We start from the raw sequence: 17,281 nt of genomic DNA on the forward strand, positions 1-17,281 counted from the left end.
TGGCCTGGAAATAATGAAGTGACTGGGCAATTATATGATGACTTGCAAAAAGTACTTCAGTATATGAGTGGGTGGAGTTGGAAGAGTTATTAGATAAATATAAGAAGACAACTTATTACATGCCCAACTCAGGTATATATTCCCATAAACTTCTTAACACTTATGCTTCTGGTTTGCCTCGATTCCAAGTAAAAATGAACCCGAAAGAGAACCTGATGACGGCCATCATATCTAATCCTTAAAATTAATGGTATTGTTCTTCTTGGTATAAAAAATGTATTATCGGTGAAAGAGGGTCATGGATTCTTGTATTTCTTCAAGTGTTCTTCCTTTAGTCTCTGGCACAAGCTTTGCAACAAATAGGATTGTGAAACCGCAGATGCAGGCGAATATGAAAAATGTTCCTACAATTGATATTGTATGAAAGAGTTAATTGATTTGTTCATATAAATATTAGGGTGAAAGAGAGACTAAAACCAAGGGTATTAGGTGAAGGTATACCTGCTGAGCTCCATTCAAACATAAAATTAAAAAAATATGAAACAATCCAACCGCATAGAGAATTGGCAAAAACTGAAACACTTCCAGCTGACCCCTTTACATTTATAGGAAATATCTGAAAGGGACGCTTGGTCAATACTCGATTTGCAATCTTGCAGATCAACCATCATGTTGTGGCAAAATTTTGTGAATGTTTCATGAAAATTAAGTGAAAAACAAGCTTGATAGAGTTGTATATATACCTCGGACATTATTAGTACCGGTAACCCCGATATGCCTATGGAGAAACTTATAACATATCCCTGATTACAGATTGCAGCATCTATTAGTCCACATTACAAACATTTCAGAAGACAATTCTTGCAGTTTCAGTATTATATTACCAATATGCCAACATAAACCAAACTTGGAGTGATCTCTTTCCAGTAGCCAAGATCCTGATCATAGAGGACATATAGAAGAGTTAGTTGTCCATATAAATATCATTTATAAATTTGGGATATCAAATCGCAAACAAGTGAAAAATAATAAAATTTCTGTTTTACGAGAAACCTGTAAACAGAATGACAAGCCAAGAAGCAAGAAACTCAAGCATGTTCCGGTGCTTGAAACCTGCATGATTTAAGAAACTTAACCAAAGATTTATTGATCAACTATCTTCGCAACTCCAACTGAATTTCCTTATCATTCTTACCATAAGAAGTGGTCTTCTTCCAGATTTATCTGTCAGGACAACAGATACAACAACAGCAGGAACCTGCGGAAGATTTTCTATTGGTGATTGAAAATGCCGAAGGAAAAATCTCTTAGTTACTTTCAGTTTATTTTAGTCAAATACCTGAATGATAGCCATGGATATAGTCCCAAGTTTACTTGAAAAGTCTGGAAAAAAATTGTATAATTATTTATGCAACATTACTCAATGAAATATAAAGCATAGCTAAAGGCTTTTCAACTCACTAGCATATTCAAATATGGAACTGGCATAAAATGAAATGCCATTAGTCCCTCCTAATTGCTGCAGTGCCAAAAGCCCAATGCCAACCTAAACCAAAGAAGTAGTATATCAATTTGAGTATTCCAAACTTAACTCAAAGATGTTGTTTCCTTTTATTTTTTATTTCACAAACTCACTAAGAGCGAATGTGCATATCTACGTTGGAACAAGTTGAAGATTCGATCCTTTGATTGTTGCTGAAAGGCCTCTGTGTAATTCTGTTCAAAATCAGAAACTCAACTCATGGAAAATGGCGAGAATATTAATGAAGAAAATTCCCATCTTTTGGAATTCAAGATATAGGAGTGGAAGTTCACTTTGATGTAGGCTGCTTCCTGAGAAATATCAGCATTCCTTCCCCTAAGTTTTTGTAGAGTTGCATCTAATTCTGTCTCTCGGCCAACCATTGCCTGCGGGCAGCAGCACTTGATATATGATCATATGATATATGCTTCAGTAAATTATTATTCTAATATATCGGAAAATTTTAAGTATTTGTATCATAACTCACCAGCCATCTGGGGGATTCAGGAATGAAGAATACACCAAAGACTTGCACCAAGCATAGAGCAAGAGCTGAAATTGTAATGAATCTATTGCTTATAATTTGTTTTTAAGTACCTAAATCAATGAAAACTTAAAATGGATAGAAGAAATCACCGATTAGAGCCAAGGTGCGCCAGGAAACAACAGTTCCAAGAAAGAACATAAGTGATACACCGCAAGTGAGCATCAACTGTAAACTTAACAAAGAATTTGTATATGAACAATAGGTTGGCCAGACTCAACAACACAATCTACTACAGTATAAAATGCTAAAATCTTACCTGGTTAGCTGTTGTTGATGCTCCTCGAATAGTCATAGGTGTAATTTCTGCAACATATACAGGTGCCTGTGGAAGTACTGTCGTGCTTGCATCAATGATATAAATAAATGAACAATAAAAATGGTTACATTTAACAATATTACCACATAAAACGTGAGACCAATTCCAATTCCCAGTGATGTCCTTCCAAGATACAGGAGCCGGGCATCCTTGAAACCCCATCAACAGAAGAGAGTGAGTGATTAAAGGGATGTAGACTCAAGCAAAGACTTCAGAAGATATTTTCTTATATTAACTCTCTTAGGAAAGTAAAGAATAAAGAAATTAGAGCTAAACATTGTTGCTTTCGAAAATAAACCAAGCAATATTCTTCTGCTCATTCTAAGTTTTATTTAAACCTTCGCACATGCGATAGCCAACCATCCAACGATGAAGAAAGAATCCGCTAACCAGAAGCCCTGCTTCACAAGATCACAAAATTACTTGAGAATTATTGTAAAGTTAATAAGCTTTATGTTTCAAAGTTTATAACGGACCTTGCTGGTGATAATTTACAGAAAGAAACTTACTCTTCTCCTACCGACAAGATCGGTTAATTTCCCATTTATTAATGAACCTAACAGTCCTCCAATTGTCATTACCGAGCCAAAAACGGAGTACTGCACACAGAGATTTGAATACATCATATCATTCAACACGAATTCAACATCATCTCTATGGCAATTGTGGTCTTCATCAGACAGTTAAAGTGCGTTAAGTTAATCATGAAACATGTGATCTCTCACATTGCTTTGGAAAAAAATGTGAATGTTAGCTCAATAGACTGTGAATTTATGCAATGTTAAGATGCCTCACGGGTTTCACAGCCTCACGGCTAGAAACAAAACAATGATGGACTGTGTGCCCAATTTTACATCTGATTGCTTCTAAAACTCACTTAACAACTTGGATTGCAGGTAGGATAAGGGTTAATATAAAAGCATAATAAATACACACTTCTGCGACTGAGAGGCCAAGGTCCTCCATGATTTCAGACTCAACAGGGGACGAGTATCCAACCTGCAAAGCAAGCATAAATAAAAGCAACAGTCATTCGAACCTGAGTTTACATCAATACAATAGACTCTATTATAGCACGGAAACGAAAACGTGGAAACGCATTTTTTTAAAAATATAGGAAACGGAAACATGGTATACTTATAAATATGAAAAATATAAGGGTTTTTTTTATAAATACTAAATTTTTTATAACAAAAATATATGAACTTGTATAATAAAAAAATAAATAATAAAATAATATTATAAAATAATATTATAAAATAGAATTATAGAACCTATTGTAAATTAGTTTTGAGCAAACACATGTAAATATTTAAGAAAAAAACAATAATACACACCAATCTATATGATATGTCGGAAAAAAGATGAGTAACACATCAAAGATTAGAAAGAAGATGAATTCAATATAAGATTTAAAGATATTTTTGGTTTAAAAATACAAAAGATATATGTTTAATCGATTTCACGATTTTTCTTCTAAAAGAAACGTGTCAAAAATTTTGAAATGGCCCAAAACGTTTTCTACAAGTTTCGGAGAGTTTCGGAAATGAAAACGTTTCCGAAACGTGGAAACGCACCCCATTGTAAGCTTCCGTGCTACTTTGCAGTAGAGACAAAAAAAAAGCCAGTACTTACACAGCAGCCAAAAACCAGGAAACCGCATATGGCAATGAAGGTGCTGAACAAAACTGTAAGACTTGTAGAAGAATCAATTTGATAATCAGTTGTTTCGCTGTGATCACCAATGCCACCATTCGGTTCAGGAATTGAAGAACCTGGTAATAGTCCTTCCTCCAAGCTCTGCCTCACCATATTGTGCTTTCAAGAAAGAGAAAAGTGGAGAATGAAGCAAGTAAAGTGGTAGAAATTGCATAAACAGCATTGGACCATATCCATTGGCATCGAGTATGCACATGGTTGGTGGGGCTGTTTTCTTTACGCTTCATTGAGTATTTGTGTAAACCATATCCATATGATAACTCGATTACACGTCATCAGTTTGCATTAAAATTGATCTCAAATATGTAATAATCATTTTAAAAGTTACTTATTTTATCATCAATTAGTTAATCATATCTATTTGTATAGGTATGATTGATACATTCAAGTTCTTAATTGATTTCATGATTTTTTAAAGTGAAAATTTTATTATTAGAGTTAGAAATGATATGGTGAACAGTAATAAAGTTTTTAAAGTATTCAAATGTTAGCCGAGAGGGCAATCACCATATTATTTGAGGGGATATTAATTAAAATAGGCACCTGCATCTCCGTCTAAACCTTTTTCGGCAATAATTACTCCGTTTTACCTTTTTAAGCAAACCAACTGTTTCATTCCAAAAATACCCTTCTTCTGATTTTTCAAACGCAACGCTTACGTTCCGCCGATTAATTCATTACTTTTCAATAAAATCATTAATATTAAATTATCTGAAATAAATAAAATTTATAAATTAAAAAAGAGATCAATATTTATAAATTATTTTATTCTTATATATAAAAAATAATGGATATATAAAAAATAATACGTTTTTCTTTAAATTACCTGTAATGAAAAATAGATGAAATTTTATTTTTATAAAATAATTGATTTTTATATATAAAAGATAATAGATATATTTAAAACGATACCTTGTGCGTTTTATTTTCAAACAGATTGCGCTGAAGAGATGCAGGAAACAAAGAAAGGGGTGCTTTGAAACCTTGGGAAAAATTGAGAAAGGGTGCGGAAATGGTCGTTAATTTGGAAAGGGGTGCAGAAACTTAGCGAAAATTTGAGAAAGGGTGCGGAAATGGTGGATAATTTGGAAAGGGGTGCGGCAAACCATCAAAGGGTGCGGCAAACCGTGAAAGGGTGCGTGGAAGGTGTGAAAATTGCGGAAAAGGTGCAGCGGCAATTGCTGAAAGGGTGCGGCAATGGCTGAAAGGGTACGGCAATTTCTGAAAGGGTGCAGCAGTTTCTAAAAGGGTGCGAAAATTACCGAAAGGGTATGTTAATTTCTGAAAGGGTGCGGTAGTTTCTGAAATGGTGCGGCAATTGACAAAAAAAGTATGGCAATTTCTGAAAGGGTGCGGGAAGTGTCAAAGGGTGCGGGAATTATTGAAAGGGTGCGGCCGTTTATAAAAGGGTGCGAGAATTGCCGAAATGGTGCGGGAATTACTGAAAGAGTATGTTAATTTCTGAAAAGTTTCTGAAATGGTGCGGCAATTGACAAAAAAGTATGGTAATTTCTTAAAGGGTGCGGCAGTTTCTGAAAGGGTGCGGGAATTACTAAAAGGGTGCGGCATTTTCTGAAAGGGTGCGGGAATTACTGAAAGGGTGCGGCATTTTCTGAAAGGGTGCGGGAAATACTAAAATGGTGCGGCAGGGTGCGTATGTTTATGAAAGAGTGCGGCAAACTGAAAGAGTGCGAGAAAGGGTGCGGGAATTACTGAAAGGGTATGGCAATCCCGAAAAGGGTGCGGTAGTTTCTGAAAGGCTGCGGCAATTGGCCAAAATATATGGCAATTTCTGAAAGGGTGTGGCCGTTTCTGAAAGGGTGCGGGAAATACTAAAATGGTGCGACAGTTTTTAAAAGGGTGCGGGATTTGTCAAAATGGTGCGAAATTGCTAAAACGGTGCGTCCGTTTCTGAAAGGGTGCGGCAATTACCGAAAGGGTGCGGGAAATTTTAGAAAGGGTGCGGCAGTTTCTGAAAGGGTGCGGCAATTACCGAAAGGGTGCGGGAAATTATAGAAAGGGTGCGGCAAGCATTATAGGCACGTTGAAGGTGCAAGAATTGCTTAACGGGTGCGCGGAAGTGTGCGAATGGGTGCGTGGATGGGTGCATTCCATTATAATCTAAAGGGTGCGTGAAAACCCTAATGTTCAGACTTGTGCATGCATGCACAACTTATCATTTTTAATTTTAAACCTTTATTAAGACGTTAATAATTAATTTATTTTTATATTAAGAGAATTCAATTCTTCATTAATATTTAGGTAGGGTAGATTTGTGGCAGATGAAAGTATTTACTGCAATATTAAGTAGATAAATCTATGATTATCTACTTTCTCCATAAACAAATTATTGTTATTTCACAAAGATCTCTTTCTTTCTTTATTTGTTATAACTTCAATCTCACCTTTTTGATTTTGAATCCATCCATAAGAAAGAATGGTAGGAGTGATGTTTATGCTAGGATTCGGAGGAGAATGGCGCAACGATGAAGGTAATCACCTCAAATATATCGGTGGGTTGCAGAAATTATTTTCAGCTGATAAAAGAATCAATTACGAAGGATTTAAGGAAGGAGTATGCTTTCGTTTAGGTATCGATCAAAGTTTCAATGAAATTAAAATTTATATGCTGAATCCAACCAAGTTTAGCGATACACCTTATTTATTGAAAGATGATTATGATATCCGAATGATGATGCAGTTATGTAAGTCTCACAAAAAGTCTCCTTTTTTCCTTGAAGTGGTTTTACAGCAAAATGAATTTCCAGATATTTATCAGCAATATTCACAACTGGATCGGGAGATTCATCAAGGCATCCGACAAAATCCATCAGTCGAAATTCATTCCATGGATAACATATATACACAACCAGAAAGTGTACCAGAACATATACCAGAAAGTATTCCAGAAAGTGTTCCAGAAAGTGTTCCAGAAAGTGTTCCAGAAAGTAGCAGGATAAATACAGATGGTATTGAGAACGATATTGGTTGGAATCCTTTTTCTCAAGACTTGGCATATGGTGAAAGAGGCCCAGAACCAATATGGGGTACACCTGAAGGCTGTTATCAAACAGATGATATTCCAAGAAATGATATTAACCTTCCAGAAGAAAATGAATATTGCGGTTTTGATAACGTGGGTGCTAGAGATTATAATGGTGCGGCAATGTGTGATAATGTTGTTGATGATGTAGGGGTTGGTACATCAGTTACAACACCTGAAAGTTTAGTTGGTTGCAATCCATTTTTTGGTGGTCCAGAACCTTACAGAGATGTTGAAAATGAAGGAATTACAGTTCATACTGTTGCACCATCACGCGACAAATTCAAAGTGACAGACCAGTTTGCATCTAAACAAGTTTTGAAAGATACATTATATAGAGATGCAATAGAAAATGGTTATCAATTCAAGGTCTCGAGCTCAAATAAGAAGAGGTGGGATATAAAGTGTTTACATCAACAATGCAAATGGAAAGCGGGAGGGAGCAAGTTAAGTAATAGCGATGTATTTGTCTTACATAAATTCGGAACACATACTTGTCCTCGCGATATGATAAGGCCTCATCACAGGCAAGCAGGTAAAAGGGCACTTGGAAAAATCTTACAGACTGTATTTACTGCTGGGGATCGTGTGTATAGGCCGAAAGAAATTATAACAGATATGGCAGATAGGTTTCAAATTGATATATCTTATGCACAAGCTTGGCGTGCAAAGAATTGGGCGTTGAATGAAATTAGAGGTTCACCAGAAGAGTCTTTTAGATTATTACCACTATTTTGTTATAACCTTCAACAACGAAACCCTGGTACTATTACACAAATTGAAACTGACTCAGATAATCGATTTCAATTTGTTTTCATATCTTTAGGATGCTCTATTAGAGCATTCCGTGAGTATTGTCGTCCTGTTATTTGTATTGATGGAGCATTTCTGAAAGGTCGATATTGGGGTACACTTTTTATTGCTGTGGGGAAGGACGGAAACAATCAAATTTATCCAATTGCATTTGGAGTTGGCGGAAGGGAGGAAACAATGACTTGGACCTTGTTTCTCCGAGCGTTACATAGATGTATCGGCGATCTCACTAATCTAGCAATCATCTCAGACAGACACCAAGCCATCACTCGTTCTGTGAGAGAGGTGTTTCCGAATGCACATCATGGCTGGTGTAACCATCATATAAAAGGAAATATGCGTGCTCGATACAAGCAAACAAAACATATGGAGGGATTATTTTGGAGAGCGGCGAAGGCTTATCGAACAGAGGATTTTGAAGAGGCTTTGCATATGATTAAAGCTGAAAACCCCACTGCAGCTGCTTATTTGGAAGGGATCGACTACGCACGGTGGGCTCGTGCTCACTTTCCTGGCATCCGATATAACATTATGACCACAAATATTGCTGAATCGTTTAATGCTCTAGCACGACATGCACGTAAATTGCCAGTGGTTATGCTCCTTGAATTCTTGCGTTCGACTTTACAAAAATGGTTTTATACTCGTCGCAATATGGCAGGTACAAACCTCCTAAATTTGTTACTCTTTGCAGTATGATAGCTAAAAACCCTAAATATCTGTATTTTCTAATTTTTTATATGTTATAATATCTTTCAGATACTTGTACTCATCCTCTGACTCCGTGGGCTGAAGAAAAGTTAGCCAATCATATTCGCAAATCAGCTAATATGATTGTCAAACCAGTAACCATTGATAGATATGAAGTGTATAGTTCTGGTAGATCCGTCGCTATAGTCAATCTTACAACAAAAGAATGCAGTTGTAAAAAGTTTCAACTATCACAGATAGCATGCACGCATGTTGCGGCAATTGCCAGATTTCAAAACCTCTCAAATTGTTATCCTTGGGTAAATAAATATTACTCAACTGAATTTTGGAAAGCTGTTTACCAGGAGGCTGTTGAACCTTTGGGAGATTCTTCCGAATGGGTACAACCTGAAGATATTCGTATCGTTAATCCACCACAAATGCAACAGCGATGTTCTGGTCGTCCATCAGAATATAACAGAAGACCATCAGAAGGAGAAGAAATCCGTCAAGTTGAATGTAGCAGATGTCATCAAAAAGGGCACACACGTTTAGTTTGTAAAAATCCCTTAACTGAGGCTACAACATCTTCATGATAATTTGGTCTCTGATTCATGACAATTTTTTCCTTTTCGCAAGTGAAACTTCATGAGGGGTTATGTTAATTATCAATGGTGGATTTAATTTGCTGAAGTGATGATTTTCTTTACTTTAGGGATATCTTTACTTTAAGGATATCTTTACTTTAAGCAATTTCTAAATCAATTTTTTTTTTTTTTTGCTGTTTCTAATATATTGCCGCAATTATTATTATGTTTTTTGCGCATGGAGTTGAGTTTAAAATTTTAAATATTTAATAGAATATTGAAAGATGAAGAATAGCAGATAGATTTATATTTATTTTATATTTATGTTTTGATATTATTATAAAATGAGTAATTTCATTATGCATATTTATTTTTGAATATATGAATGATATATATGTGATTAAGTATTATTTAATTTTTATTATAATATGAATACAAATTCATAAAATTAATAGAATCATTTAGGCCAAATTTTTTAAAAATTTTGGCAGCATCTCCTTTGTATTTTCAACAATTGCCAATCTGTATATAACAAATCAAAAAAAAAACTGCACTCCAATATATATATATCCATCTATATATCCATCAATATATCCATCAACCCAAATTCCAACCACATCAACATATCAATCAAAATATGCATATGACTAAAACATATTAATCATATTCATATGTTTATATATAATACAAAAAATCAAAGAATTGTATTCCCGCCATGCCTCCATATTCTGGATGCAACCATACAACGCATTACAGAAGCATTCGATGCCCTAAAAGTTAATCTCCTGCCAGTGGCGAGATACTCTAAAATAAATAATGAGAATATCCCGCAGTCACCGGAGGCAGTGCCTTGTTGTGGCACATCTATGCATCTCGTGATGGTCAATGGGTCTAACTTTGGCTCAAGACCCCGTGACTCCCAATAGTTGGTCGCATTAATAATAGACGGAAGATAAGAATACCGTTTCATAGCCTCTAAGAACTTCTCTGTAGAGTCAAAAAATGCTTTCGATGAATCATACACCGTCAAAGTCCAAGCATTTAAGTCTAATTCACCGCATGCCCAGTGTTGAGATTCATAATTGATCGGAATATAAACCTGTAATAAAATGAATTCATTACCATCAGTCAAAATTTATCTAATATATTTTATCAAAATAATATATAAATATCAAGATTCATAATACAAACCCGATCAACGTTAGCCCATGAGATATAACCTCTATGTAAGTCTGAATCATTTATCCCTTCAATCGGATCTAATAATAATCGCGGCCATCGATAATTATCTAACCTATAATCTTCTCGTTCTTTTATTATATGCGGTAACCACCCATCAAAAGAAGTTTCGACACAAGTCCATTTAGCCGATGGAAATGTATGTCGTAATACCACTAAATAACTATCGATATGCTGAAAAGTTAAATAATATTAAACTGATTAGCAAACATTAAAAAAAATAATAATATAAAAGTAATGTAACTTCAGGCTTTTTAAGATTAATATACCTGATCCATGAGCCAATGGTTATCTTCACATACTAGCTTCCACCATTTTATTTTATCGCATGGCCCATATAAATAAGTGTTTCCCAATCCCGGTTCGGGAGGGTCTCCGTACCATTGCAAATATTCCCACATAAGATTTACTATATCCTCTCTGCAGGATGCCCCTATCACTGCCCGTGCACGACGATGTTCAAAAGGATCAGTGTATGGGCTCCGAAGTGCTTTACCCTTCTTCATTATCCTTCCACGTAATGTCCTCCGAGTAATGGAACGATTCTCTGTTTGAGTTTTATTTGTGCCATCCATTGTTTGTTGGATATCCGTATCCAACTGATCAAAATACTCAAACAGAACTTCTGTTGGCTCATCCTGAAAATAAAAAACAAAACACTTATCAATTTCTAAAATAACATCATTCAATTATTAAAAAATATAATATATCATAATATAGTTTAAATATATATATATATATATATATATACCACTTCAGTTGGGCTTGTTGGGTTTGAATGGTACTTATGTTGAAGCTCGGTCAATTTGGCTTCTATGGATATTTGACGTGCTTCAAGTAGTGTTTGCCGCTCATCAATGCTTTCAAGTCGTTCATCCACTTTTTGCATAAACCCTTGTAGAAGCTCTTGAAGTCTATCAAATTTATCATCATCCATCCGGGTAGATGCACTTGGAATATTGCAAGTATGTGTTTCTTCAGCCGGTTGAGGCGAGGGCACATGACTACTTATAAATGAACTTCGTCGCCTACGAACAGGAGTACTCCAAGGTGCAGGTTGGATATCTGGAGGGGATGTAACGCCATAAAGGATGTCTGGAGGGGATGTTACATCAGGTTGGATGTTTGGAGGGGATGAAGGTGCATCAGGAGTTGTATCAGATTCTTCTAAATCATCAATGTCATTTATAACATCTTCGTAATACCATGATTGCCTCTCAACTTTGGATGCAATCATACGAGATGTGACAACATCCTAAAGATATTCAAATCAAGTTTATTAATGGAAGTTTAAAATGAACTAATAATACAGTATGAAGAGATGCATAAGAACTTACTTCAGAAGAGTTTAAAATACGATCCATATCCTCCCAGCTTGGAACTTCTAAACTTTTCCATCTCAACATTCGAGGTATTGTCTTAACCGATTTACAGACTACAAATCTTTTCAAATTATTAAGCGTCTCGTATATCCAAACCTATCAATAACAAATATACAAACAATACTTAAAATAAATGAGTAAACATTAGATACTTATGAAATATTAAAAAGGGGTTAATATTACCTGAAATGCTAACGTACATCCTCGTATACCGTAAGTTAATATTGGGATATCATTTGAATTCGATGGATACAATCTGGAAACTTCATTGTATTGTTTTACCAAAGCATCACCCAAAGATTTTACTGTCATCTTCCAAACAAGTGTGCCCCAAGGATATGAATTAAAAGTATCCCAATCATCAAAAATACTTAAAATATTCTCTGGAATAGTTTTTCTATTATCGGATCCCAATAATGCAAAATGAAGTAGATATAAAGCAGATATTTTAATGGCATCATCATCATTGTCAATCCATACTCTTTCTTTAAATACTGCTGCTAAATCACCATAGCTAACTGCCTTTTTACCTGGGAAATACTGAGATTTCAATCGGGATTTTCCTATAACCTTCCTCTTAACCATTTCCCTACTGAATTTTAATCCTGTTATTAAAGCAAATTCAACAGGACCAAATCTGCAGTCCACCCCATTAAGCCGAAACCACATTTCCTCTCCCACCACTCCTTTGTTGATTTGACGAAATAACACAGAATGTAATAAACTGGAACTATGCTTCAAAGTCTCCATCTTAAAAAATTGCCCGAAGCAACATGTTTTAAACAATTTTTTCTGGGTATTTGTAAGGGCATTTCGGATTTCTTTGACAGTTTCCACATGAGCTCTAACTTTTAACTTCGCCAAAAAATAATGGCTGTCATTATACCTCCTTTCCCCAGGAATTTCATTAACTCCATTATCCTAAAAAGCAATCAACATGTTGAAAAAAATTAGGAAAAGGTTGAAAGGCTAATATAACTAATATAATCCAACAAATTGCAAACTGTGAAAGGGTGCGTGGATGTGCAAAGGGGTGCGGCAAACTGTGAAGGGGTGCGTGGATGTGCAAAGGGGTGCGGCAAACGGTGAAAGGGTGCGTGGATGTGCAAAGGGGTGCGGCAAACTGTGAAGGGGTGCGGCAAATTGTGAAAGGGTGCGTGGATGTGCAAAGGGGTGCGGCAAACGGTGAAAGGGTGCGTGGATGTGCAAAGGGGTGCGGCAAACGGTGAAAGGGTGCGTGGATGTGCAAAGGGGTGCGGCAAACGGTGAAAGGGTGCGTGGATGTGCAAAGGGGTGCGGCAAACTGTGAAAGGGTGCGTGGATGTGCGAAGGGGTGCGGCAAACATGTGAAAGGGTGCGTGGATGTGCGAAGGGGTGCGGCAAACATGTGAAAGGGTGCGTGGATGTGCAAAGGGTGCGGCAAACATGTGAAAGGGTGCGTGGATGTGCAAAGGGTGCGGCAAGCTGTGTAATGGTGCGTGGATGTGTGAATGGGTGCGTGGCTGAGTGAAGGGTGCGTGAAAGAGCTGCTAAGGGTGCGTCGACGAGTGAACGGTGCGTGGAAGTGCTAATGGGTGCGACGAAACGAGTGAAGGGTGCGTGGAAGTGCTAAGTGGGTGCGACGAAACGAGTGAAGGGTGCGTGGAAGTGCTAATGGGTGCGACGAAACGTGAAAGGGTGCGTCAATGTGTGCGTGAACGGTGTGAAATCAACCAACGCAACGCAATAAATCCGGCAAAATCACATCCAAAACTAACACAGTTAAACCGGCAAACCAATCACAAACCCTAAACAACCACCAATCGATATACATACATCCAACCAACCAAACGAAAACCTAAATCTTATACAATGTGCCAAAGCCGAAGCGTCAATGCAGAATAATGCCGAATAAATGGTAACAAATACGCACCTGAGACGACTGAGACGACTCCGACGACATTGCCGTAATTTTCCGACGACGGTACTCTGACGGTGAATCGAGAGTGTGAGAAATTTTGGTTTTGCGGAGACGGTTGAAGTTTGGCTGAAGTTTTGATTTGCAATATTAAAGTTATAAAAAGTTAGGGTTAGTTTCTAACTCAAACGTTACAGCCCACGCGCCCAACGCGCCCAACAGTTCCACGCACTCTTTCAGAACATGCCGCACCCTTTCAGAAAATGCCGCACCCTTTCAGAAATTATTGCTCCTCTCAGCAATTCCCGCACCCTTTCAGTAAATGCCGCACCCTTTCCACAATTGCCGCACCCTTTCAAAAATTGTCACATCTTTTCCGTAATTGTTGCACCCTTTCAGAAGCTATTATACCCTTTCCGTAATTGTCGTACCTTTCAGAAGCTATCGCACTCTTTCCGTCGCACTCTCTCCACACACTTTCAGAAGCTGTCGCACCTCTCCGCACCCTTTCAGAAGTTGTCGCACTCTTTTCGCAATTACCGCACCCTTTCAAAAATTGCCGCACCCTTTCCGCAATTGACGCACCCTTTCAGAAGCTATCGCACCTTTTCCGCACTCTTTTAGAAATTGTCGCACCCTCTCCGCACCCTTTCAGAAGCTGCCGCACTCTTTACGCAATTGCCGCACCCTTTAAAAAACCGTCGCACTCTTTCATAAGCTGCCGCACCTTTTCAGAAATTCCTGCACCCTTTCAGAAGCTGCCGCACCCTTTCAGAAATTTCCGCACCCTTTCAGAAACTATTGCACCATCCACGCACCCTTTTAGAAATTCCCGCACCCGTTTCCAGAGTCCCGCACCAACACCCCTTTCCAAATTCCCAGATATCTTTGCACAACCTGAGAAGAAAACGCACCGTTTTCGATATAAAAGAATCAATTATTTTATAAAAATTAATCTTTTTCTCAATTTATTATTTTATACAAATTAATCTGCTTTTCAATTTATACATTTTATTAATTATAGATAATTTAGAAAAAAACTTAACATTTTTTATATATAACAATTATTTATTTTATAAATAAAATTTTCTAAAATTAAAAAATAAATTAATAAAGGTTTAAAATTAAAAATGATAAGTTGTGCATGCATGCACAAGTTTGAACATTAGGGTTTTCACGCAACCGTTAGATTATAATGCAATGCACCCATCCACGCACCCATCGACGCACCCATTCGCACACTTCCATGCACCCGTTAAGCAATTCCTACACCTTCAACGTGCCTATAATGCTTGCCGCACCCTTTCTAAAATTTCCCGCACCCTTTCGGTAATTGCCGCACCCTTTCAGAAACGGACGCACCGTTTTAGCAATTTCGCACCATTTTGACAAATCCCGCACCCTTTTAAAAACTGTCGCACCATTTTAGTATTTCCCGCACCCTTTCAGAAACGGCCACACCCTTTCAGAAATTGCCATATATTTTGGCCAATTGCCGCAGCCTTTCAGAAACTACCGCACCCTTTTCGGGATTGCCATACCCTTTCAGTAATTCCCGCACCCTTTCTCGCACTCTTTCAGTTTGCCGCACTCTTTCATAAACATACGCACCCTGCCGCACCATTTTAGTATTTCCCGCACCCTTTCAGAAAATGCCGCACCCTTTCAGTAATTCCCGCACCCTTTCAGAAAATGCCGCACCCTTTTAGTAATTCCCGCACCCTTTCAGAAACTGCCGCACCCTTTAAGAAATTACCATACTTTTTTGTCAATTGCCGCACCATTTCAGAAACTTTTCAGAAATTAACATACTCTTTCAGTAATTCCCGCACCATTTCGGCAATTCTCGCACCCTTTTATAAACGGCCGCACCCTTTCAATAATTCCCGCACCCTTTTGACACTTCCCGCACCCTTTCAGAAATTGCCATACTTTTTTTGTCAATTGCCGCACCATTTCAGAAACTACCGCACCCTTTCAGAAATTAACATACCCTTTCGGTAATTTTCGCACCCTTTTAGAAACTGCTGCACCCTTTCAGAAATTGCCGTACCCTTTCAGCCATTGCCGCACCCTTTCAGCAATTGCCGCTGCACCTTTTCCGCAATTTTCACACCTTCCACGCACCCTTTCACGGTTTGCCGCACCCTTTGATGGTTTGCCGCACCCCTTTCCAAATTATCCACCATTTCCGCACCCTTTCTCAAATTTTCGCTAAGTTTCTGCACCCCTTTCCAAATTAACGACCATTTCCGCACCCTTTCTCAATTTTTCCCAAGGTTTCAAAGCACCCCTTTCTTTGTTTCCTGCATCTCTTCAGCGCAATCTGTTTGAAAATAAAACGCACAAGGTATCGTTTTAAATATATCTATTATCTTTTATATATAAAAATCAATTATTTTATAAAAATAAAATTTCATCTATTTTTCATTACAGGTAATTTAAAGAAAAACGTATTATTTTTTATATATCCATTATTTTTTATATATAAGAATAAAATAATTTATAAATATTGATCTCTTTTTTAATTTATAAATTTTATTTATTTCAGATAATTTAATATTAATGATTTTATTGAAAAGTAATGAATTAATCGGCGGAACGTAAGCGTTGCGTTTGAAAAATCAGAAGAAGGGTATTTTTGGAATGAAACAGTTGGTTTGCTTAAAAAGGTAAAACGGAGTAATTATTGCCGAAAAAGGTTTAGACGGAGATGCAGGTGCCTATTTTAATTAATATCCCTTATTTGAGTCGATTGGCTACCATACAAGGATTATACAAAGACTTTACACTGAAACATGGAAATCAAAATATCAAAACAAAAACTTAGAAAAATGTTAGGGTTATGAGAAATCCCAATTTATTATGTAAAAAATTCAATTTAAGACAAAATAAAGTTTAACATAGCAAAACGGCATATCTATATATAAAATACACAAAAAGTCAGAATACATAAGAGAATAGAAGAAGAGCATTGTAATTGATTCTTCAATACATGTCCGTAGGGGATTCGCTTTTCTTTTAAATTTCACCATTGAATTGTTTTAATTTTTTGAAATTTAGTAGAACATTCATTGTTCTTTATTTTGAATGATGATCATGTTTTTTTTTTTCAAGTAACTTATTATCCGTGTTAAAATACGGTTAATTCATTTTACAATTGAGCTTAGACAGCTCCTAGAAAAAGAGTTTTTTCGTATTCATTCACCGTTGGATTTCTCTCAAATTTTAATATAATTTTAGACATGTCTCGTGCTATATTTTAAAGGGCGTAAATGTATGTTTTATGTCTAAAACATAAGATATAGACTTACAAATTTGACTATAATATTTTTTATTTTCTATAGTTATATTACTGATGTGTTTTGTTGCTTTTGCGGGTGGTATACCCATATGTACGTTGAAAACTGTATACCACTTTTCAGATATAGTAAATTAGCTTTTTGGGAGATATCTTGTGGGTTTATTCTTCACATTAAAAAGGTTTATACGTTAAATTGTGATATTATTATACACATTAAAAGCA

At 36.7% G+C, this 17,281-nt stretch overlaps 2 protein-coding genes and 1 long non-coding RNA gene across 8 annotated transcripts; all 3 read right to left on the minus strand.

Moving 5' to 3' along the window:
- Positions 1-4,304, minus strand: LOC123220929 (sugar transporter ERD6-like 5). Of its 6 annotated transcripts, none has more exons than XM_044643543.1 (18): positions 4,021-4,304; positions 3,322-3,384; positions 2,895-2,984; positions 2,724-2,783; positions 2,469-2,534; positions 2,326-2,391; positions 2,159-2,234; positions 2,010-2,074; positions 1,816-1,923; positions 1,659-1,706; positions 1,462-1,546; positions 1,340-1,383; positions 1,196-1,258; positions 1,054-1,113; positions 885-938; positions 744-803; positions 502-616; positions 1-404 (listed from the first exon to the last, which is right to left on the minus strand). In XM_044643543.1, the coding sequence occupies exons 1-18, from the start codon at positions 4,195-4,197 to the stop codon at positions 280-282; spliced, it is 1,425 nt and encodes a 474-aa protein (XP_044499478.1). In that variant the 5' UTR covers positions 4,198-4,304; the 3' UTR covers positions 1-279. The 6 variants fall into 6 exon arrangements, with proteins under 6 accessions (XP_044499478.1, XP_044499476.1, XP_044499479.1 ...); XM_044643541.1 differs by having other exon boundaries at positions 1,636-1,716; positions 2,472-2,534; positions 4,021-4,303; XM_044643544.1 differs by having other exon boundaries at positions 1,816-1,908; positions 4,021-4,302.
- A 5,577-nt stretch (positions 4,305-9,881) lies between these two features.
- LOC123220934 lies at positions 9,882-10,506 on the minus strand. The gene is made up of 2 exons (XR_006503167.1): positions 10,429-10,506; positions 9,882-10,336 (listed from the first exon to the last, which is right to left on the minus strand). It is a non-coding gene; the product is annotated as an uncharacterized LOC123220934 (long non-coding RNA).
- Positions 10,507-10,736: 230 nt separating this feature from the next.
- On the minus strand, positions 10,737-15,379 carry LOC123221506. The gene is made up of 6 exons (XM_044644344.1): positions 15,272-15,379; positions 13,771-13,884; positions 12,042-12,779; positions 11,814-11,954; positions 11,228-11,731; positions 10,737-11,114 (listed from the first exon to the last, which is right to left on the minus strand). Exons 1-6 carry the CDS (start codon positions 15,377-15,379, stop codon positions 10,737-10,739), a joined length of 1,983 nt encoding a protein of 660 aa, XP_044500279.1.
- Positions 15,380-17,281: the final 1,902 nt, after the last annotated feature.

Source organism: Mangifera indica, chromosome 7 (genome assembly GCF_011075055.1).
Source record: "Mangifera indica cultivar Alphonso chromosome 7, CATAS_Mindica_2.1, whole genome shotgun sequence".
NCBI classification, from domain to species: Eukaryota; Viridiplantae; Streptophyta; class Magnoliopsida; order Sapindales; family Anacardiaceae; genus Mangifera; species Mangifera indica.